General features: G+C 51.2%; 1 protein-coding gene across 2 annotated transcripts in view; it reads right to left on the bottom strand.

Moving 5' to 3' along the window:
• The window catches only part of STK11 (serine/threonine kinase 11), a 37,242-nt gene extending 16,982 nt beyond the window's left edge, over positions 1-20,260 (bottom strand). The window contains exons 1-6 of one of the 2 annotated variants that reach the window (XM_030466274.1): positions 18,604-20,260; positions 10,090-10,173; positions 6,808-6,897; positions 5,981-6,113; positions 5,392-5,528; positions 4,744-4,871 (exon numbers count right to left, since the gene is read on the bottom strand). In XM_030466274.1, the coding sequence (XP_030322134.1) occupies positions 4,744-4,871; positions 5,392-5,528; positions 5,981-6,113; positions 6,808-6,897; positions 10,090-10,173; positions 18,604-18,893 (862 nt within the window). In that variant the 5' untranslated portion in view covers positions 18,894-20,260. The remainder of the gene's footprint in view (positions 1-4,743; positions 4,872-5,391; positions 5,529-5,980; positions 6,114-6,807; positions 6,898-10,089; positions 10,174-18,603) is intronic. The other variant, XM_030466273.1, reaches the window with a different exon arrangement.
• Between the last annotated feature and the right edge of the window lie 3,701 nt (positions 20,261-23,961).

Here is a 23,961-nt window from a genome sequence, read left to right as displayed (position 1 = left end):
GAAATATTAATTGGAAAATAAAAATGGGAAGGTGGTTCAGAGAAAAAAAATCCCACACCTAATTAAATGACCTATTAATAAAACTATTAGGCAGTAGCTTCACAGCTGAGCTGCCTTTTTTTTCTGTTTTTAAAGAAACAGGACTGCACAGTGATCTTACATGAGGTCTAGTGAAGCAAGCAGTGACGAGGTTCTCTCATTAACATAATCAGGAACAGGTAAATCAGGACACCCCAAAGATTTTTTTCTTTATAGACCATATTTTGGAGTGGTTTTGGAAGGCAGCTTATCCTCAAGTTCAGCATCAACTTCTGCACACCCAAGCAGATACAACTGGAAACTCTTCCCAGAGATCTGGAGCACAGTGGGAGGGTCTCAAGCTCTTGCACTTTCAGCCTGGGATGAAGAGCACTGGGGTGCTGCAGCAGAGGAGCTGGAACACCCTCAGATGCAGCTCTTTGATCAAAGGAAAGAAGGAATGACCAGGCTAACAAAGAAATTGAAGGCATTTACCAGATGAAACCGGTGCAAGGAGGATAAAGTTCTAAGGTAAATTATTAAAAGAGGCCTAAAAGCAGCAGTTACAAATGGCTGTGGTGCAGAGAGCTCTATTGTTCTCAAGCAACTAAAAAGGCTCACAGATAATTGAGCAAAAAGAATATTTGCTTTAATGAAAAAGAGCCATATATTTGGGGCCAATGCTTGAAAGAAAATGGAAAGTCCAATCACCAAAAATGTACATTCAGCTCTGACTCACTCCCAGCAGCTCTGTGGCTCAAGTCCTGCACTGAAAAGAGCCTCATCAAACAAAACATCATGTTCTATTCACCAGCCACCTCAGAGTGCCTGCCCACAGGCACCACACCATCCCTGCCATGTAGGGGAAAGATTGCCATGCAGTTCATCTGGGAGGAGAGAGGAGACTGAGCCCACCCCAGGGCCGTGGTGTCCAGAGCAGCAAACTGGACATCTCAAACCCCCTTCTGAGAATGTCAAGTGGCACTCCAGAAACTGGGGACCAGGAACCTGCCCTGAGCTCCTTGCAGACTCCAGCCCAGACATTTCAATAATCCTGAACAATGACAACACCACACCACGTGGCTGAATATCTGGTTTTTAGCAGACAGCACAGTCCTGGGTACCTCCTTTGTGGAGCAGGAAGAAATCCTAACAGCAAGAGTTAATCAACTCAACCTGGATTTGACTTCAGAGCAGCCAAGTTGGATCAATACTTAAAACAACCAATTGAAAAGCAGTCTAAGCCCCATCTGTAAAATCAGACAGGGCTTTTTTCCTCCCCCTCTCCTTCATCCTTCACATGCACAGCCAGGCATTCTGACCAGAAACTCCCTCTACAGGCAAAGCTGGAGGCTGTGATCAAAGGCAGGCAGGAGACTTGCTGCTGGAGGGGTTACAGACACCGGGCTGCTGGCCCCAGGGACTCCCTGCTGCTCCAGAATTCAAGCATCCCACTGTCATCAGGATACACATCCTCTCACCATCCCTGGAATGAAAGGTCAGGGCAGATGGGAGCAAACAAAATGCTTCCAAACAAATCCAGCTTGTCACAAAGTCTGTAGGAGAGCCTGGAAATAAATCCAGATGCTGAATGCAGAGACTGCAGTCTCCAAGCTCTCTCTTTCAGTAGGAGTGTATTAAAGAGGAGGAAGGAGAGCTGACCTCATGCATTTTTCTTGTCCAGAAGCAAACTGTGTGAGTTGATAAGTCATGTGCAGATGGTGACAGCAGAACCTTAAGGCTATTTATAAATGCTTCCACTCTGACACATCTTTAGTGACTGTACACACAGAAGCCAGAACAGTACTAGCCCTTCTCTTTTCAAGCAGTGAAGAGTATAAATAAAGCTTCATCCCTGATTAGAGAGACAAAAAGAGAAGCAGCATCCCAACTAATCTGTTGAAATAACTCCTGCAAGTCCCTTTAAAGATCAAATACCACAGAAGCTTTGGGTCCTCTAAATTCTGCTTCTTCTGGAAGGAGGAACAAAGAACTAAAAACAAGCTCAAGGGGGTGGGAGTGAAAAGCCAATACAGAAGTAGTCAAAAGAAGAATAGAAAAAAGTCTATTTTACTGTTTGCTTCACAGCCAGACTGGTCCTGTGGTCAACACAGCACTTATAGCCAGAGAGGAAACAAGCACTTTGCAGCAGACTGAATTCTTCCTTACAATAAAACCAGAACAAATGCTTGCAGCACTGCAGAGTGCTTTGAGGGTCTTCTAAAAGCAAAGCAAAGGAGAAACAAAGTCTCTGGTGAGAGTGAGCTGAGCTGTGGGTGTCTGTGCTGCTCATATGAAAGCATCAGCCATTGACAGTATCTGATCCACAGGCTTTTGATTCAGCTTCAACACGCTGCAAAGTAGCAGGCACCTACCAGGAAATGCAGATGTTCTGGAGGAAAAGCATGAACTAAATAAAGCATTTGGGTTTTGTCACCATAGCTACCTAATGTCACCCCTGGAAGGCTCAGCCCTCATCCTCAGCAGACTCCTTGCTACCTGCTGGGCTGCAGAGATGCTCAGGCCTCCCAGCCTGGAGGGAGCCAGGGCCATCCCACTCTGGAATTCAAGTCACCTCAGGTCCCTTGAGTACTCTGAGCACCAGAAAAAGGAAAGTGTGTCAGACTAAGTAAGGAGACTATCAGGAGCTTTTGCCAGCTCTTACTGTGTACTGGGTGCATGTGACAAGGTGAGGGGTGGGAAAATGTTCTCCAGTGGGATGGAGGGAAAACAGTAAAAGGAATCCTTCTGACTTCCCACCAGCCTGAAAGAAACTCTGCTTGCATCTCTGTAGTGTCTGAACACAGAAGGGAGTAAGACAGAAAGCAGCAAGGATGATGAAGAAGCCCAGGTTGGAAGGGAGAGAGTTTTGGACAAAAGGCATCAGGTCTGAGGCTCCTTTGTTTAAAGTGGGGCAGAGGAACAGTAGGAGAATCTGACTGCTGCTCTCATACAGGGGATGGAAAGAGAAGTCAAAAAGGAGTCATTCTGCTAGTGAAGCACAAGATTTGAAGCTATCAGTGTCCTCAGGACAAGAAAAGAGAAACAACTGCCATGCTCATTTTCCCCAGGGGACAGCACTAAGTGCAGCTGCGAGGCTTATCACAAACCTCAAATGATTTCTGCTGGATGCTTTAGAAGACTGGCTGCCAGGCAATTCCCAGGCTCCTAAGAAAGGCCATGTTTTGAGTCAGCACTCACAAACCAAACACCAAACCCAGGACATGGCTCCCTGGGGCACACGGCCACGGCGTGAGCTCTGTCTGCAGCAGTGCCTTATGCAACGCTGGCTGGAGAGCCAGCTCACAGCTCCTGCTCCCTGGGAGAGCCAAACAGCTTCTTTCCTGATGGGTATGGGGCCAGACGAGCTACAGCAGCCTCCTGGGGCTGGGATTGCAGGGGTCTGGCAGCCCCCGGGTGGGAGGGGAGCCCCTTGATGGAGGCAGTGGCAGCAGAGCTCGGACAGACAGCACCACCTGCTGCCACCCGCATGCAGCCGAGGACACCCGTGTCCCCAGCACCATCCCCGTGTCCCCAGCACCACCCCCGTGTCCCCAGCACCAGGCCAGGGTTGAGGTGACCCCACGGGACAGGACAGAGCCCAGGCTGGGGCTGCAGCCCCTCACAGGAGCCCCCGGGCAGCACACCCGTTCCGTCAAATGCTTCAGACTTGCTCACCTCTTGGCCAGCCCCAAACTGCCACAGCCCTGTCTGTCACCAGGCAGGGGACACACAGCACAGCACACAACCCCTGGTTTAGCCCTGACACCCCAGTTAGGGGCAGATCTGACAGGCAGAGGGGAAGGTGGCTCAGTTTGCTCACCGTGCTCCTGCTCTCACCCCAGCCCCGTGCAGCACAAGAACCAAAAAACAACACTTGAAACTCAACAGCCTCATGGCATTTTTGAGGGCTGAGCTTTCAACAAATGGCTGAAGAAAAGGAGAGAGCAAGGCTGTGCTGAGCACTGCCAGGGAGACAGCAGGACCCGGGAGGGAGCAGGCTCTGCCACCAAGCAGGCAGCACCAGGTGGGCTGCTGTGCACAGCAGAGCTGCTGCCCTGACTATTCAGCTTTCAGAAGTAGAGAGTGTTCAACACTCAACCTCAAACTACTGCAGAAAGTGACAGGAACAACAACAACAAGAAAACCCCAAACAAAACCCACAACCTTCTCCTTTTACCCAGAAAGTGCTACTCCTCTTTCTACCCTGTTGCGAAAGTGGGCACCAGTCACTTGGCTCCAATATTCCTGCAACTCAGGCTTGGGGGAAAGAGGAGACAACTGGGACTGAAGCAAAAAAAAAATGCAGAGCAGAAGCTAGTGAGGAAGAACAGCAGAACCCCAATAGTTTACACTGCAGGAAGTTTGGGGAAGGAATTTAATTGAGTGTTCCCACCTGCATCACTGCTACGATGCCATTGTAGATTTAACCTATTGTGGGCTTTGTCTTGAGGTCTAAAAGCTTCTCAGGTCACAATAAACAATGCAAGAATTAACTCTGTTAGTGCCTGCAACCCATGCAGGGTGTAATGTATGTCAGGAAAACATCAGTGTCAAGAGATCTTTCTAAGCCTCACCATAAGGCTCACAAGTGTAACCCCCTTTCTAACAGGAACCTGTGTCTCTACAGGACACCTGGAATGAAGCTCTCCCTTGGCACAATGCAAGCTGAGCATTTGTTCCACCTATAGATTTTCCCCTTTTCAAGTCAGCTGGGAGACTCACCTCTCAATAAGTCTGAGAGTGGAGGACCACAATCCTCTGGAATTGTGTAGTCACCTTTCCCGATGTTTTCAAATAATTTATAGATATTATCCCCTTCAAAGGGGTACAGACCCGTTGTGATGTTGTATCTGAAAAGGCAGGAGAGGGTGTATGAGAACAAGCACACAGATCAGGTGTTAAGCACTCATGTGACTACGTGAGCCAAAAGGAAACTAAAAGATGAATATTTGACAGTCTTTGGAATGTCTCTTTCAACTTAGCCTTCCTTTATCACAGCCTCTTCATTCACATGAGTCAAAACCACCAAGACATCTCCCTGACAGGCTGGGATGGAAGAAACTTAAAAATAAATACCCGACGTATTTGTGGTTTCTATTATTACAGGAGCTGCACATCTCAGATGCTGAGAAATGGTTGGCAGAGCTACTCACTCAGAGTAAAGACTGCTTTCTTCAGAATTAACAAGCACTCAAGGCACATTCAGCCCTCTAAAGGGGGGAGCAGCACCCCTACCTCCCCTTCCCTTCCTCCCTCTCCCTGACAACATAGAGAGGAGCAGCAATGCCAGCTGACAGCACAAGCCTGAGTTCTTTGGAGGCTTGTAATTATTTTAGTCTGCCAGCTTCTGGTGGTTGCCCAGGCACTTACAGCGTGACCCCTGCAGACCAGATGTCTACTTTAAAGCCTGAAAAGGTGTCAAGGCCATTGGCAATTTCTGGTGGCTGGAATGCTGGCGACCCTTGGCTCGTCCTGCACGTGTCATCCTCTGCAAAGGGATGCAATGCCTGCAGCAGGAGAGACTGGTTAGCTTCAAACTTTCAATTGTGGCTGTTAGAAAAGCTTCACCTGGGGGAAAAATACCAGGAAAGACTCTGCTGCTTAAAGATCATGAGAACAGGCCACTACAGCAACCACGTGCCAACAGTGACAACCCTGGCAAAGAGTCTTCATATAATAGTAAGGACAAGGTCAGGCAGCTTGTGGCCATTTCACCACACTTCTGGGGTTGTCCCAGGCTGATGTCTGTCTCTATATGCTCCCCCAGATGGAAGCTTTATGCTGTTATCAGAGGTGCTTTGCCACTTACAATAAATATTCAGAGTCACTCTCAAGCACTCTGGAAGTTTAACAGAACAAATGCCTAAATGCACAATAAATCAATGGCCACCACAGAGGTGACCTAAATCTGGAATGTCCTGCTTCCCACATCCCTGACTTTGCTGCAGTTCTCACGTACCTCTGCTACGCCTAAATCAGATATTTTTAGTGTCCCATTGGTTGTTAGCAGGAGGTTCCCTGGTTTTATATCCTTGTGGACAATCCCTTGGCTGTGCAAGTATTCTAAGCCGTCTATAAGCTGACAAAAGTACCTGCAGAAAGAGAGGAAAAGTCAAGCACATCCATAGACTCAAACTATGGGAAAACTCTGAGTTGAAGTGCCTGTATTTCACTGGGGCTAGGTGTAACCAGACACCTTTTTTAAACAAAATGAAAATATGACCATAAAATGATGCAGTTACCACAGATTCACAGGTCTGCACTGATGAGCTAAACATGACAATCTTCTTGCATCTATTTCCAGAATTCTGAGGTTCTTTTCCTTGCAGAGTGAAAGGGGCTTCAGATTAGTCTACTAACTAAACAAGTTAATAGATCATGCTGGATACTGTCAATCCTTAATCCACTGAAAGACCTTTAATCTCTTTTCTGACACTGAACTGCATGGTTTGCCTCCATTTAGGCAGGGCAAGTCCTCATGGATTCATCTGCTGCAGCCAGAGCTGCAGGAAAGGGGCCAGAGGGGTTTTTTTGTACCCTGAACCAAAACAAAAGCAACAGAAAATCCAACAGAAAGATTTTTTTTTTCCCCAAGAATCCAAAGGGCTGTCCCTGCAGCTACTTCATTAGTTTTTCATTCTTTCCATGGATGTAAGAGATGCAGTTATGACACAAAGCCAGTTTTACTTACAAGTGCAGCCAGCAGTTAAGGCAAGAGACTAGAACATGCTCTGGAATTCCAGAGAGCCCAATGGTGAGAGGCTGATGGAACAAAACTCTACTTACCCGTGAGCCTGAAAAACTGGAAACCTCTTTTCTGGGACACTGTCCAGCATTTCCTGCATCCCACACACACAGTACTCCATCACCATATACGTGAAGGCAGAGTTAAGGAAGCTTCAAGGTTAAACCCTTCAGACAAATGCAGGGTGAGGACTGAGCCCTGTCCCAGCACAAGCTGCAGCAGTGCCCTGGTGTGCACACCCCCCCTGGCAGCTGCTTCCTCTACCACCTAACAGGAGCCTGCAGAAAACCCAGAGAAAAATTCCTCTGTTTATGACCAGCAGCAGCTTGGAAAGGTGTTAGGAAATCCAAGGCAGGGGAGCTGCAGCACCTTCTCCCAACACCCTGGCTGTTCTCTGCTTGGAATACCAGTGAGCTCCTGTCACCTTCCCTGAGTTTGTTATTCCTCAATTCCCATTTTCTCAGGATGAGAGGGCTGTTTGCACTGTTTAACAGCTGCTGCATCCCCTCATCCCCATGGCAGCATTTCAGCAGCTGGAGAAAGGATGCCTAGAGAGCTGGGAAGCTTTTTTAAAACTGTATGGATAAGAAGTTAGGACAGAATGCCAACAACTCCTGGCACTTTTCTGGCACTTCTCAGCATCGGTTCCCTTGCAGCTGATTGGAGTTTTCATCTCCTTCAGCTTTAATGTTGGGGGCAAACAATGGAAACTCCACAACTGCCTGGAGCAAGAGCCACCGGGTTTTTCTTCCTCTCCCCTCTCCCCGAGCTTTTACAGCTCCCTGAGGAGGAGAGGGGCTGGCAGGAACAGACCCTGAGACATCTGGTGGCTTGGCCAAGGGACTGCACCTCCAGACAAGTGCAGAGCCCCTGCCTGCTGACACACAGCATTTCTGGCTCACTCTAATGACTCCTGGCAGATGCCTTCTTAACCTAAGCCTAAAATAAGTTGCTTATGTCCCAGGATGCCATCTTAACTCTTGAGGCAGGAGAGGCTAAAGAAATGAGCTGTGCTTTGAGTGGGATCTGTACTAAAGATTGTGTTGCTCTTCTGCAGCACGTTCTACCTACTGCAAACAGTAAATTCCTGCTCCATTCCCCACCCGAGGAATCCTCAGGTGCCAGGAGATTTTCTGATGGGCACAATGCCACCCAGCAAGTCAGCAGAAGCAGGAACAGCATGAAGAGCTCCCAAAATTCTTCCCTACTATTTCTTATGCTGGAAGAAATCCTTGAACTACTTACATCACACTGGTGTGATAGACATCAAATCTCTCCCCTTTGAGACAATAATACTGCCAGGGGATTATACAGATGAGCCCCCAGGAAGCCAAACCCAGTCCTCATCCTCCAAAAGGCAGCCTGGGTTGGGTTTCATAAGCTCCCAGACTGTTTTTCAGCCTTTCTCTTGTAGCTGAGCCACCTCGGGCTGGTCAGTGAGCAGAGAGCACAAACCTGGAGTGTGGAACAGCTCCATTCCAGGTGCTCTGAGTGAGGCTCTGATCAGGGGGGTTCTGCTTCCATGCACACCCTGGTTCCAGAAGCTGCTGGGGAGAGGGCAGCTGGGATGCTGTGCACTCAACTGGGTTTATTTTCTGCCTGGATTAACTCTCCATTCATCACCAGCTCTGCATTCCCAGCCACAGCAGGTCATCAAAGCAGCCTGTTAAACACTAAATGTAGTTGTTATTTTTAAGTCACCCATCACAGCCCTCCTTTTACCAGAGAAAAATCATTCAAGGCTCTGATTAGACAGGCAAGACTTCCTCAGCACAAGCAGGGCTGAAGCCTGCAGTTCACTTCTACCAGCAGCAGGAAACTCAGGTGAGAACAGAATCCTCCCTGCTTCTATGGGCTCAGTTTTGAATGCCACAATGCCTGTCCTGAAAGCCAAGGAAATGAAATAAAGATAAAAATAGTGAAGTCAGCCTATAGATGCAAGGAAAATGTATCAAAACCCAGTTTTGTTTTGTTTTTTTCAGAAAGTACAGCAAGGAACATCCCTCCTGGCTCAGGGAGGTCTCATTTCTGGATGTGAGCAACCATTTTGGGTTGTCATCACCTGTTACCAACACACGAGGTCTCTCTCGGGCTCTGTTTCCTCCTGCTTCTCCTTTAGCATCCCAGCTTCTTGTTAATTAAACAGGGTTTTTCTATAGACAATAATTGAATCACAGTCCCTTCGCTCTGCTTAGGCTAGAAAAAAACCCAAGGAAAAGTTGTCTTGCTTTTCTTTATGCTAATGATTTGGTGGCAGAGTACGTGATCTAATTAAAGCACACAATTAAATTACCCATATTATGAAGTGCCATAATTGGAAGGCAGTATTTAGTAAACACTGTCAGAACTAAAAGCAGCCATTTATAACACATCCTGCAGCAGATGAGCTCAGTCAGCTTACAAACCAGCTCAAGCCAAGTGCCCTCAGAGTGGCAGGCTCTTTGCAAACCCAGCTCCTCACCTGCAAAGTTAAGGCACAGAATTACACTGCTCAGTGTCCCCAGGTTCTTGGGGGACAGGACACAGCGTGGAACAACAAGATGTTAAAGTCAAAGATGGAGAGAGAGAGGGAGAGAGATCACAAGCCAGAGCTCTGAATGAAGAACACTTCAGCCCCCAGCAGCTCTCTCAGGAGCAATGTGCTTTCATGCTCTCATGACTGCTACAAGCTTGAGGTCACTTCAAACACTGTCACAAGGGACTGTCACACCAACAACAAACAGAGGAGCTGATCTTGTTCAGGAGAACAGCAGCAAGGCACACCAGCTGCCAACAGCTCCAAAGGCAAGGAGGGAGCTGCAGACATCCCTGATGCCAGAGAGCAAGCAGGTTGGGTTGGGTTTTTTTTTGGTTCTTATGAGGGAAATAAAAAAAATACATAAGGCATTGCCAGGGACTTAAAGGAAAAAGCATTATAAAAATTGATTTCACATAGCATAGACAATAAAAGGTTCATCTTCAGGGAAAGCAAGCACTACCACACACCACAGCTAGGACAGGGGGTTAGAAACGACAGATCCACAGCTCTGCTTTCATCCCAGAGTTGCTGGAGGTCACACAGTAAAACACAGAACTTGGGAGCCAGCTCTCCCCTGCATCTGTAACCTGGGGACAGTATTTTCTTTCATAATCAGGAAGTTGAAAACTTGAGAAACTGCAGTTTGGACAATATTCCAGACATGCAGTGTGTTTCATACCAGTGAAAGCAGTTTTAAACTAAGAAACACTGAAAAGGGCCTTAACAAAAGCAGAACTATAATGATTCAGCACTACAGAAGAATAGGAATTCAAACCTTTAGTGACAACTGTGAGAAAAAGGATATATTTTCTGCTTCTCCTCATTGTATAACACATCTACCAACTGGATCACGTTTTTGTGCCGCAAGCGTCGCAGGAGCTGAATTTCTCTGCAAGAAGAGAAAAGGAAAAATGTTATGTTTAAAAAGCTGATTTCCTCACTACAACATGGAAGTAACATTTCACTAATGAAACAGATGTTACAGACACTCCAAACCATCTTTGTCCTGGCTGCTTCCCTTAAAGCCAATGCATGCTGTCTGACTGGTGTGTTCTTCAGCCTGGCAGTCCAAGGTTAGATCAGGAAAAAACTTCCTGCTCACTGGTGGGACTGTAAACAAGGACCTCTCAGGTCACTCCACACAGAAAGTTTTCTCTGGGCAGGAATTTGAGTCCATTGGTCAACAACAACAGCAGGAGAAACATTGTCAAGGAGTCACCTACCTCTGTGCTGGACATGGAACTGGTCTTAGGCATCCCCTGTGCCAATGCTTTGCTGCCTCTGCCTCACTGCACTCCAAAGGAAACTTGGTTCTGGTTTGGCCCATCAAATCCATGCAGAGGGATTCACAGTGCCCCCTCTACACTCACACCCATCCCTGTGGCCTCACCATTCCCAGTTAACACCAGTGTTGACCGAAGGGAAGGGGTAATGGGAACTGAAATGGTGGAATCCCCATCCCTGGAGGTGCTTCAAAGGCATTTGGTCCTTAAGGTTTAGTAGAGAGGTTATGGTGTTGGTCAGAGGTTGGACTGGATGGTCTTGGTGGTCTCTTCCAACCTAAACCATTCTGTGATTCTCTGAAATGCTGCCCTGTCACTGCCTGGGCAAATCAGAGATGCAGTTTTATCAGTTTTATCAGCTTTTTATCAGTTTTATCAGCTTTTTATCAGCTTTATCAGCTTCCCCCCAATTACAGCTTTTCAACCAGTGCCAGGCTGCTGGGAGCTCAGCTCACTATTGGTTTCTTCAGTGAAACCCCTAAAAACTTGCAGCATTTCTAGTATCTAGGACAGTCACTTCCAAGACAAAGCTTTCATGTTTGCACTTTGTGCTTCTGAATGTGCAAGTGTCAGCTGAGTTACAAGAGCAGAAATAAATTCCCTGGGGCTTCAATTCCAGGCTTCCTACTTCAGGATAGGTTTTTAACCAGCATTGTGACCAGGACCAGACCCCCCAGGACCAGGCAGCATCGTGCAGAAACTGGACTGGATGATCTTGGAGGTCTCTTCCAACCTAAACCACTCTGAGATTCTGTGAAAGGTGTGTGCTCCTGTCCTCCCAGTGCTCACTGCCAAATACAACAGGTTACAGCCCATTTCTGCCCAAATCCTGTGATTCAGCTGGGAAGCAACTTGAGCAGTAGATATTTGAGAAAAAAAAAAAAAAATCACAGAAGTCACAGACAATTTTACAGCTTGAGGCTGAGCAGCACTGAGTGCAAGAAGCTGCTCAGTGCTGGGGCTGCAGGACAAAGAGCTGAGCTGGCCAGGGAGAGTCTGAGTGCAGAAATCATCCCGAGGACACAACAAATCCCTCAGACACAGCAGCCAACTACTGAGGCAGCTTCAGAGTGCCCTTTACTGAAGCTTTACAGCTTCCAGGAGAATGCTAAATGAAGGCACCAGTGTAAGAATTGCAAAATCAGTCTCAAGAATGAGTTAAAAAGAGGAGTTCCAGCTATTAACTCAATTTCTTTTAAACTTTAGTCTTAATTTAAGTTGACTGAACAGTTCAGAGATCTGAATTGAATCCTCTGTATGTGGAGAACAAATAAAGTAAAACTGAGCAGGGAGACAGTAAGAAAACAGACACTGGTGTGGCATCTCCTATCAGCCTTTTGATCTTTTGTCTCTTGGGATTTTGTACCATGCTCCAAACCACATTTTAGCATCTTTTGCTTTAAACTCAGCCTGTAAAATCCCCCTGGATGGCAGCTGGGAAGAGAAACAGGAGGATCAGGACAGTCAGGTCAGGGTGGTTCTGGCAGTGTCTGGCAGTGCAGATCCCTTCTGCTGCTGCTGCTCGGGCTGAACTGTCCAGAAACTCCTCTTTCCAGCTTCTTTTCTCTTGCCATTTGGTCAGGTGCTTTAGGAAGCACCTTCAACAATTGGGGCTCCTGGAAGCACCCTTGGAAGGGATTCAGAGCCCAGCCTGGGAAGCAGAAGTCTCTGCACCTGATGCAGCCCCGTGCCTGCACAATTAGCCAGGCTGACAACCAGAGGCTGTGGCTAGCACAAAACCTTGCTGATGCATCCCATCTGGTTAACAAACCAGTAACTGCTCCTTCCAAAGGCTCCCGAGATGCAGGAATGCAAGCAGACTTTTTTTAAAAGCTCATTTAAGGCTCCCCGAGCAGCAGTGTTAATTATTTCACTGCCAAGGTTTAGGCCAAGAACTCTTCCTTTGTCTTCTGTGACTTTTAAAATAATTACAGCAGCTAACCAGGAGCCCAGGATAAGCAGGCAAGGCTCAGAAGGGTGTTTAGTTGAAATGGCAGACAGGTCTGCAAAGTGATGCAGCCTCTCTAATTATAGTAATGACCAAAAGGCTGAAGTGGATTAAATTAGCAGAGAAACTGCAGCCAGCATTAGTGCAGGTCCAAGAAGTTTCTGCACGATGCAGAGAGAGGGGCTGAGTGCTGAGGCCAAGGCAGGAGCAGGGAACACAGAGTTGTATAAATGGGGCTGCTCTGCTGTGAAGGCAAAGGCAGCTCCCAGGATGAGGAACACCCTGAAAACCCCCAGCCCAGCAGCCCAGCCCCTGGCACACAGCTGGGAAGCACAAATGCTTCTTCCTGCCACCTGTAACAGACTCAAAAACATTTCAGATTTCTGTAATGATTTTTTTTTTTTCCCCAGAAGGAGTTTGTGAAGAGATCTGCAATGCCAGGGAAGTGCACCCACCTCTGGGGCAGAGCCCAGGCAGCCCATTTCCCAGAGGAAAGATATTCTTAGCTCCTCTTGCATTCTGGAATGCCTGAGGAACAGAGCCAGCCAGGCCACTGCCACCTCCAGTCCCGTTTTGGTTTGCAAACTTCACTGAGCAAGTGAACAGAGCTGCTCACCTCCTCAGAAGGTGCCTAAATTTCTTTTTTTTTTTTCTTTTTACCCTGTTTCAAAGTAGAACCATCCTGGCAGGAAGAAAAGACCTTCTCACAGGAAGGTTCCTCTGTGGTTTTGTCAGCCCCTGACAGATGAAGACCTCCCCATCAGGGCACCTTCCTGGGACAGGAGCTGCTGGTGCCCACACAGCAAACTCTCTGCTTGTACCTCCTGCTGCATGACTGTGGAAGATGCCAAAGCCAGCTGGAAAGACAACACTCCTTCCTGGAGCACATCTTACAAGTGTCAGGGCTGGAAGGGACCTTTCAGCTCACCCAGTTCCTGCCATGCCCAGGGACACCTCCCACAGCTCAGGTTGCTCAGAGCCCCATCCAGCCTGACCTTAAAATCCTCCAGGGATGGATGGGGCTTCCACCACCTCTCTGGGCAACCTGTGCCAGGCTCTCACCACCCTCATGGGGAAGAACTTCTTCCTAACTTCCAATCTCAATCTCCCCTCCTCCAGTTTGAATCCATTCCCCATGTCCTATCACTACTGACATCCCAGTCCCTCCCCAGCTTTCTTGCAGCCCCTTCAGACCCTGGAAGGCTCCAATAAGGTCTCCTCAGAGCCTCCTCCTCTCCAGACTGAATAACCCCAACTCTCCCAGTGTCTTCATCTCAATCTTCACTGTAACACTGAGCACTTTCTACAGTTTGCCTCGAGCCTCAGTTTCACCAAATCCAATCTGGCATAAAAAGAGCAACACCCCCGGAACATTCACCCCTTCCCTTGGTGGACAAGGTGCCTCCCACAGGTCTAAGCTTTTAGGATTTTACCAGAGCCACACCAGGGTCAACCTCCCACATTTCCCCCCAGGTCAGCTCCTCTGGCATAAAGGAGGGAGCAGCTTCCCCTCACCCACTGCTCCACTCCTCAGCACCCATCCTGAGCACACAGTCCTGAGGGAGCAGGCAGAGGGAGCTGGCACAGCTCCCCCAGTGCTGGTGCCATGGGGGGAGATGTGCAGGGAGAACAAACAGCTCCATCTGTCAGCTCTGGCACCTGACAGGAACCCACTCACACTGCTCCCCAGGGCTGCAAGGGACTGGAGAACCATTCCCTGGTTCTTCAGACAACCAACCAACTCCCTCAGACACTGCCACTGTTTCTGCAATCCTCTGTGGCCACAGGAGGTTTAATTACAGGCTGGTACCCCCAAGGTGCCACAAAGCAGATCAGCTTTTTCAAGGCCTGGGGTGTGAACAGCTTCTGCCTGGTTATTTCACATCCCTCCCAAAAACCCCTCTTCACTTAGGAGGTTCTGAATGGTTCTTCTCCAACCATGACCCAAACCAGCAGTGAGAGCACTCCAGCACCAGGAAAGCTTTTCCCAGGGGTGACCAACAGCAGGACAAGGGGCACTGGTTATAAACTGGACCATAGATGGTTCTGTATAATATAAGGAAGGATTTTTTCCCTGTGAGGGTGTCAGAGCCCTGGCCTGGGCTGCCCAGGGAGGTTGTGGAGACCCTGGAGACATCCAAAGCCCAGCTGGATGTGTCCCTGTGTCACCTCCTGCAGGTGACCCTGCTCTGCAGGGGGGGTTGGACTCCAGGATCTCGAGGTCCCTTCCAACCCCTCCCTTTCTAGGATTCCATGACCTCCACAGCCTCTCCCTCCCCAGGACCACCCCAGAACCCAGCAGCACCCACAGCTCAGAAGCCTCAGAGATGTTCAGAGCTCACCTCACAGCCCAGAGCCCAGGGGGCTGCACAGAGAGGTGAAGGTCCCAGTGTCCCTTGTTCCCCACCAGAGTCCCCAGAGGGATGGGTGACATCTCAACCCCTCCAGGTCACAGCCTCCATCCTTTCACCACAGAACCCAAGCAAATACCCAGCTTAGCAAAGAAGTCACAGAGCCACCTGGTTCAGAACCCCAGGACTCAGGTTCAGCCCCTCTGGGCCTCCAGCACACAGCAGGTTCTCCCTGCAGCAGAACTGCCCATGATTTGGGGTGCAAGACCCTCGCTGTGCAGACCCCAGGAGGAAGCTGACAAAGTCCAGGCCTACTCCACATTTTAAACCTTCAAGGAATTCTAATGAGCATATATTGAAATCTAAGTAATCACTGAGTGTGGTAAGTACAGTACAAGACACTTGGGATACGCACAGGAAGTCCCAAACACTTAATTAAAATGTGAGGCTATTAGCAGAGAGTTTAATAAAACTTGTGCTGCTGGAGATAAATAGTCCTCCACATTTTCTTTCATCTTTTTTGGCAATCCTATTAAACTAATTTTTTTTATTAACTGGAAGCAGTAATTAGCCATAGTACTGCCTGGCTGGCTGAGCCACCCAACCTTTCTTTACAGTGACTGAAGAGAAACAAAGATCCCTGGACTGGGCAGGCAAATCAGAGCTGAAACCCTCAGCATCCTGCCCAGGCCCCTGAAGGGTTCATCTCTCATGGGCAGAACTGCAGCATTTTGGGGTAGAGAAGAAGTCTCATATTTCAGCCAAAATTTTTACCCCCCAGAACTTGTCAGAGCACCAAGGGCAAGGACACACAAATGGCATCCCCAGCCAGAGCTGCCTCTGTGTCCCTCTGTGCCACATCCTCCCCATGCTGTCCCCTGCTGTCACTGCTCCCCATCACTTGCTCATGTAATTAATTACCCAAGGGACTTGTTTTCTAGGGAATTTCTTTCTAGGCAGTTCAGCTCCAGCACAGCAGCAGTGACACCAAGGCACACTGAAACAACCCAGCTACAGATGGTGAAAAAACCCCCAAGGCCACGGGTGGCTTTTTCCTGTCTGCTCAGGAATGCTGGGGCTAACAGGAGCAGGAGCAGGCCCTGCCTTCATGGCTCAGAGACAGCTTTGAGAATAAATAGCAAATAGTCACTTCCAAGAGATAAGCACTTCCAAACCAAACCTGAACACGTGGCCCAGCTGCTCTGCCCCTCTGCCAGGACCATTCACATGGAGAAAGGAACCCCCTGAGAGCAGATGAAGAGCTGAGACACCACACAGTGACCCCAGAGCAGAGGAAACAAACCCTGAGGGCTTCAGGAGCCTCTCACTCCTGACCATTTCATCTGCCATGACAGCAAATGCTTGCCCATCCCACCAGAGGCACTGGCAGGGAGTGGGATCCCCCAGCACTGCTCTAGTTCTGTTGGCAAAGGGATTTTTAAGCTGAAAAGGCACCAGCTGAGGTTGGGATGCTTGCAAAGATGAGACAGGTAATCACAACCACCTCTCACCCGTGCTGAGCTGCAGACATCCTTGCCCAGCTCAGGGCAGGAAGCAGGTCTCACTGAACACACCAACTACCTATTTACTCATTGCTGCACTCAGAAGTAGTTTTCAAGAAAGAAAGTAGAATTTACTGGTGTGATTCAGTCCACAATCTGATTTTCTGCTGTTGCATTACATGTGAGTAGCTTGTTGGGTACAAACCACTCAAAGCTGCCCAAATGCAGTTGCAGAAAGTGAAATGTTCGTGGAGTCTGGCCAAGAAATCTCATTACAAAAACCCCAACATTAGCAGAGTACCTCCCAGTGCTACCTGGAAATACAGCTATGCCTTGCTTCCCCCACACACCTTCACCAGTCAAACCATCCAAGGCTGATGCTGGATCTGACCACAACAGGTTTATTCAAAGCACAGACTGCTTTCTCTGCTTGCCACAGCAGTGCCAAAGGGGTTTGATCAGGTCAGATTCCCACAGGTACCACAAAACAGACTGTTTTCCCTTAAAAAAAAAGATAAACAATTCACCACTGAAGAAGGAAATAAAGCAAACTAGTAGAGGGACAAACAGAAAAGGACAAGGTGACGAAAATAGGAACTTGAACTAAAGTAAACCCTGGTTACAAGACAACATCTCCAATCTGCCTCAGTGTCCAAGCAGGTGCGGCTGAGCCAGAAAAACATCCAGAGCAGCACAGAGCTGTGCCCGGGCTGTCTGCTTTAATAACCAACCTGAACAAAGCAAACACTCACAGACAGGCTCTGTGCATGAATAAAACCTACAGAGTTCAGGTCAGGACACAAGGCCATTACCACAGTTCTGAAACCAGGAAGCTCTCCTGGTATCTGGCAGCTCCTTTCCCACTACGGGGGAGAAAAAGTTTTATGTTGAGAAGTTTCCCAAAGGAGGGAACAACCTCCTCCTCTTCCAGTCAGAGCTCCTGATGGAGCTGAAGGAGGGGGCAAGGGTGGAAAGGGGCACTGGAGCCTTGAGCAGGAAAACAAGAAAGAGTTTATTACACATTAACCTACAGTCTGCTCTGGTTCTGAACCTGAGCCAGGAGAGGAGGGGAAGGGAGGTCCCGGCACGCGGAGTCGTGACTGCTGTGTGGCTGAGCCTGTCCCTGAAGGTTAGAAAACAAACAGCTCGCTGACAGGAGCCCCTGTACAGGATGTGAAACATCTCACAGCTGAGCTGGGAAACTCTAACCAAACTGAGAAACAGAAACAAGACCCTTCTAGGTCAGGGCTCCGCACTCAGCACGCCAGGGCTGAGGCCGCGGTACGAGAGTCTTCTAAACACCTCCAAGTCCTCCCTCCTGCTAGGAGATAAACCCATGGAAAGAGTTTGTTTTGGCTGCAGAAGGCTCCCCTCCACAGCAGATAAACAACTATCTGGCAGGGCTGTGACAAACACGGAGTGAGGCCATTGCAAGCAGAGCACAGCCCCAGAAAGGGAAAGTCTCCCACACCCAGCCCTACGGCCCAAGCCTAACACCAGGCTTCTCCCACAGCTAATTTTAATTAGTTACTTGTGTCCTGACTAATCAGTGTGTAACTGGCACCTTGAGAGCTCCCAAGCACTGATCCTGAGTCACTGAAACACAAAAGGTTAACAACCCCTGTCCCTATTCTATAGCTGAAAAAAAAAAACCCCAACCAAAACCAGCCTGGAATGACTTCCCAAACTCATCAGTCAGAAAAGAAACCAAGGAAAAAAAAATCCCAAGGGTTCCTATGCCCATTGGGTGCACAACAAATGGGATCACACTCCAGGCACCCACCATGTGGGTGGGAGCAGCAGTTGCCATCCCAAGGAGCTTCAAGGGCTGCACACCCCTGGCTGGGCACACACACACACCACAGCAACAGAAAGCACGTTTCTGCACCCTCAGCTACACCCCCAATTTATCTCTTCCAGGTGAGCTCTTGAAGCAGAATTTCTGGAAGAAACAGTGCTTTATTCTTTGAGCAATACTGCCAAAAAAGTGGTGTGTGTGTGTCAGGGGCTGGCTGTGCAGACAGACCCTCGAGATCTGACTCCCTGTCCTGTTCCCAACCTCAACACCAGCACTGCCTGCAGCCCTGTGGATGGGATTCCTGAATACCTCCAGTCTGGGAAGCACTTCCAGAGCAGGAAGCCACATTGTTAGCCAAAATTACACAAGACTTCAGCTGGCAAAGAACGACAAAGTTTAACCCCTCAGTTCCCAGCTCCCCAAAGGAATTTACTCACTTTTTCACATTTGCCTCCCCGTTGGGAATTCTGCGTAGCTTCTTCTTCTTCAGTATTTTCACAGCTCTCCTACAGAGGGTTTCAGAGTCCAGCATCTCCTTGACTTTGCCATAAGAGCCTTCTCCAAGCAGGTCTCCCATCAGGTACTTGCCAATGAGCTTGGCCCTTTTCCTCCTGGGTTGGTAGATGACCTCCGTGGAGTCGATGCGATGGATAAAAGTGTCCATGCCCACAGACATCAGCTCCCCCTCTGCAAACATGCCCAGCTGCTGGGGCTCCTGCATATCCATCCTGGATTAAGTTCCTTAGCCTGTTTTCCTTAAGCTCTCAGGGTTTTAATCCTGTTTGCTAGTTTCCAACACTCCCTTTTACTCCTTCTTGAAAAAAAATAGCCAGAAGATTGTACAAACATGAATTTAAAAAAACAAAACAAAAACCAAACCAATAAACAACGAAACAAAACCAAAACAAAAGCTATGAGCTGCTTCCAGCTCGATTGGATGCTAAAAGATCCAGGCCTGGCTCCAGCAACACAATGTCTTTTAAAAAGAATATAGATCTTTGACCAGATCCACTCAGTTTGGGACTCGCTTTGCTCCTGACCTGGTCCCACTGCTAGGGTTCTTTCAAGTCAACTTGGCCTTTAACTTGGCCCAGTTTGGATCTTAAGTGCTAGGTCATCCTCTAGGACTTCAGGCCACCACATAAAACCAAACAATCACCAAGTCTCTTTCGTGACTTTCCATTCCTGGGAGATCACAGTCACCAACTCCAAAGCAGGGGGAGAAGAAGGGGGGGGAGCAGGGGAAGTTTCTGCCCTGCTGTCCTCACAGGTCCGGTTGGGTTCTTGTTCTTTTTTTTTTTTTTTTTTTTTTTTTTTCAGCCGTTTGGAAGCTGGAACCAAGTTTCCTTGCAGGAGTTTTCAGAAACAATTCTAAGGTCTTCGCTTTTCACGCCTACAAAAGTTTGAGGCCTTCGGTGCCTATCGAGAGCTCCCAGGGGCATCCTTCAGCCACTCGGGTTCCGCCTGGCACATGATGTGTCACCCCCACCGCTCCAGGGGCAGCCAACCCAAACCCTACCACAGCTCTCCCGACCCACCTTGGAACGGGAAGAAGCAGGAGGAGGTGATTCCCCCAGACCAGGACCCCCCGCCCCCCATTCCTCTCCCCCCCACCACGGGAATGGGCGCTCAGGAACCACCCCCAACCCCAACCCCTTCCACAGGTGGCAGCGGGGAGGGAAAGGCGGGACAGGGCAGGAGCTCCGGGGGAAGCGAGAACGGGGAGGGAAGGAAGGGAGGGAGGAAAGAACACACCTGAAGTGAGGTGGGGGCAGCGGGGAAGGGACCCCCGGGGGGGTTTGCAGCCGAGCTCCCCCCTCCCACAGCGGGGCCGGGCCCTTCCCCCGCGGGCCGGGGCCGAGCGGGGAGAGCAGCTCCGGCCGCTCGCTCAACCCGGGGCCTCCCCGCTGTCAAACCGGGGGAGGGGGGCGGGCAGTCTCGTCCCCCCTCCCCGCCGCCAAGCTCGGGAACCGGGCCGGGTCCCGCCGCCGCCGCGCTTACTCCCTCCTCCCCCCCGGCGCTCCTCTCGCCTCAAGGGGAGCCCTTCCAGCCGCCTCCCCCGCTCTGCCACCGCGCTCCGGTTCCGCTCCGCTCCCGGTCCGGTTCCGGTTCCGTTCCGCTCCCCCCCACCCCCCCCGCCCCGTCAGCCCCGCCGCGCGCACGCCGCCGCCATTTTGTTTACCTCCCGCCCCCGCCCGGCCCCGCCGCTGCCCCCACCGGGCCTCGCGCCTCCCTGGCGACCAACGTGCGCTCCCATTGGCCGCCGCGGCGGCCCCGCCCCCGCCCGCTCGCTCGTCGATTGGCTGCGACCGCTCCACGACGGGGCGGAGCATTAGGAGCGGATTTCCCTTCCGGTTGGCTCCGCTGTGGTTCCAGCCCGCCCACCCGCGCTGACGGCTGGACGGGCGCTGTGATTGGCCGAAGGAGATGTCAGTCACCTGCGGAGGGGGCGGGGCTAACGCCGGCCTAGGGCGAAGGGCGAAGGGCGAGGGGGCAGCGGTTGCCATGGAGACCGCGCCCGAGCCCCGGGGCCACCGGGGCCTTCCCGGCACCCAGCGGAGCCTGGGAGGAGCCGTGTCCCGCCCGGAGCCGTGTCCCGGGGGAGCCGTGCCCTGCCGGGAGCCGTGCCCGCCCGCTTGGGCCACTCTGCGGCAGCTCCCGGGGATCCCCCCCGCTCTCCCGTTGCCCGCTCTCCCCAGGCCCGCGGGGCACAACTCGGTGTCTGGTGTGTGGCCGGGGCAGCCGTGCGGGTCCGGGCAGTGACGGGGGGCAGCAGCCGGTGCCCTCCTGAGTGAGGGGGCCGGGGAGCTGCTCCTGCAGTGCCCACCCTGCAGGGACAGCCCGGGGCCGGGTGCTGCCTGTTGGGGAGCAGAGCACAAACACCCCGGAACCGAACGGCGTCTCCCGTGGGAAGCTCCGTGGCTGCTCCGTCCGTTCGTGCTGGATTTAACCCTCTGCTGCGGGAGGTCTGGGGTGGGAGGTGATGATGCCTCCTGGGCAGCTCCGGCCATCGCTGCCTGCTCAGCCTCCTGGTTCCTCTTCCCCCACCGAAGGCTCCCGACAGCTCCAGCCCCCTCGGGTGCTGTGATGGGAACCAGCCCCGTGTCTGCGTGCTGCAGGGTCACGATAAACGCGGGAGAGGGAAGAGAGCAGAGCTGGGCTGCTCCCCGTGCCCCTGGGAGGAGGTGTGGGCGCTGCAGTGAAGCTGCTGCCTCTGCTCTGCGGGGCCAAGGCGGGTGCTGGAGCCTCATGTCTGCTCAGAAGCGAGGCTGGAGAAGGTTTCCATCAAGTCTAACACGGCACTCGTGCTCCTGCCAATCCCCAACCCCTCAGGCGATGGGAGATAAATCCTGCCCAAACAACTCATCACCCAGCAGGCAGGGACATTCCTCCCAGCACAGCCGGGCCTGGAGATACGGGACTGAAATGTGCTGCCAGGAGCCCTCTGGGCTCTCCCAGGTGTCCTCCAGCCTGGGTCACCTCGGGCATAAACCTTTATCCACTCCTCAGGACCCTTCCCAGGGGCTGCTGGTGCTGAGCTCTGGCTCTTCAGGGAGATTTGTTTCCTAACGTGTCACACCAGTCCCTTGGTGTCACCCGTCCTGCATCTCCACGGGTTCCTCACAGGTTCCTGTTTGGTTTTTAGAGGCGCCTGGGTTTTGTCTGACACCGTTTCCAGCTCTCACCGTTTGCTTTTGGTCAGGACGTTACAAAACGAGGAGAAAACATCAGAGGAAACCTCCCTGAGAGTTCCTGGGGGATAAGCTGTGATTTGCTTCATTCTGAGCTTTGCACTGAGTGCTCTGCTAAGTCCCCAGGTAAAAAGCCTTTATTTTGAGGCAGAACGGGACAAATTTCTGAGCTTTGCCTTTTTCTGAACCCTGTGACTGCGGGAGGAGGTGGGGGTGGCTCTGAGGGCTGTGTCCCCCCGGGGTCTGCGTGTCCCCCCCTGTCCATCCCAGGCATTTCTCAGGATACATGGGACCCACTTGGGTCTTGGCACGGAACCCAGCGTGCTGGAAAGGCATCACCCAACTTCTGGGAAGCGCTGGGCTTCCCCTGCTTCCCCTTCCCGAGGGAGAGGGCTTCCCAGCAGCGGGAGGGAGGGAAGGATCGATGGGAAACCGGGGCAGGAGGCAGCTCCCGGCTCTTCCGTGGATCCGTCCCCAGGTCCCTGCCCCACGGCAGCAGCAGAACGGGATTCCCCGGAGCCGAAATCCTTCCCGAGCCCGCAGGAACGACCACGGAGCCAGCCGGGATCTCACTGCGGGAACTTTGGGGTGTCTGCTGTCCCCCTCGGATGTTCCAGCCCTGTCCCCCATCAAGTGGGGGCACATCTGAAGCCCCCAGCCCCAGGGCAGAGGGGGGGATGTTCTCCAACCTGGGATGGTTCTGCAGGACAATCCCACCCCATCCCTGCCTGGCCCAGCCCCACCACGGCACCCCCGGGATCCCCCGGTTCTTGGGGTGCTGCTGCTCTGTCCCGAAGCTGTGGGGAGGCTCTGGGACAGCCGGGAGCAGGGTTCCCACCAGTGGGAAGTCCGGGGATTTCCAGGCTGTGGAAAACAAAAACCAGAACAGGAACCGGTGGCATCAGCCCAGCTCAGCCCTTAGGGGTGACAGAGCTGCTCTGCAGCACCAGGGACCTCAAACTCCCATCTCTGTCCCTGTTTCCCTGGGATCTGCTGCCCCCCAGGGACCCGCCTGGCTGGGAAGGGGGTTTATCTTATTTTATTTTATTTTAAAAATTTATTTTAATTTTGTTTTATTTTTTATTTTATTTTCTATTTTATTTTCTATTTGTTTTATTTTTATTTTATTTAATTTCATTTTTTATTTTATTTCTTTTATTTTCTATTTTATTTTATATTATATTTTATATTTTTTATTTTATATTATATTTTATATTTTTTTATTTTTAATTAAATTTTATTTTATTTTCTATTTTATTTTATTTTAAAGCCCTTGAGGAGGGAGGAGGCAAAGACGAGGTGGGGTAAATGGTCCCGTGGAGGGGATGGGGCCAGCCCCGCAGGTTCGGCACGGCTGGATCAGGGCCCTCGGGGTGCAGGGGCAGTGCCAGGGGGGTTGTGGCCACGGCCAAAGCTCCTGCGTGACAAATCCCTGGGTGACAAATCCCTGCGTGACAAATCCCCCCATCCCTGCTACAGCCGCGGGGTCACCGCCTCCCCCTCGGGGCAGGGTCCCCCCCTTCCCTCCCACCCGGTGCCGGTGTTTTCCTTCTTGGGGATGAACCGAACCCAGGCACCACCCGGTGCTGAGGATACCAGAACAGAACCAGAACCACCGGGCTGGGCTTTTTGTTCTCATCCTGGGACTGAAAAGGGGGGAAAAAATAAATCCAACGGGAGATGAAAAATAAATAAATGCCATGGACAGGGAGGGAGTAGCGAGTGAGGGGTTCGGAAGGGTTCGGTTCTCAGCTCTGTGGCTCCGGGGGCAGCGGGTCGGGGTTCGGCTGTTCCCTTCTCGGCTCTCCCGGTTCCCCCGGGAGAAGGGCAGCAGGTCCGGAGGCAAAGGAGGCGGCAGTACCGGCCGAACCTGCCGGCTTCACCCATCTCCCTACGGGCACCAACAGCTCCCGATCGGCTGGACCGGGCCGGGATACGGCGGTACCGGAGCCCCGCAGGTCGGGAGGGTCCCCTCAGCTCCGGAGTCACTTCCCAAGGACGCGGGCTCCGCTTCCCGTCCACCGGCACCGGCACCGGCACCGGCACCGGCACCGGCACCGGCCCCGGCCCCTTCCGTGCCCCCCCGCCCACTTCCGCCCGGAA

The sequence above is a fragment of the Calypte anna genome, chromosome 28 (assembly GCF_003957555.1).
Source record: "Calypte anna isolate BGI_N300 chromosome 28, bCalAnn1_v1.p, whole genome shotgun sequence".
Classification (NCBI taxonomy): domain Eukaryota; kingdom Metazoa; phylum Chordata; class Aves; order Apodiformes; family Trochilidae; genus Calypte; species Calypte anna.
The sequence above is the reverse complement of the archived record's forward strand: the minus strand, read 5'-3'. Positions and strand labels throughout refer to the sequence as shown.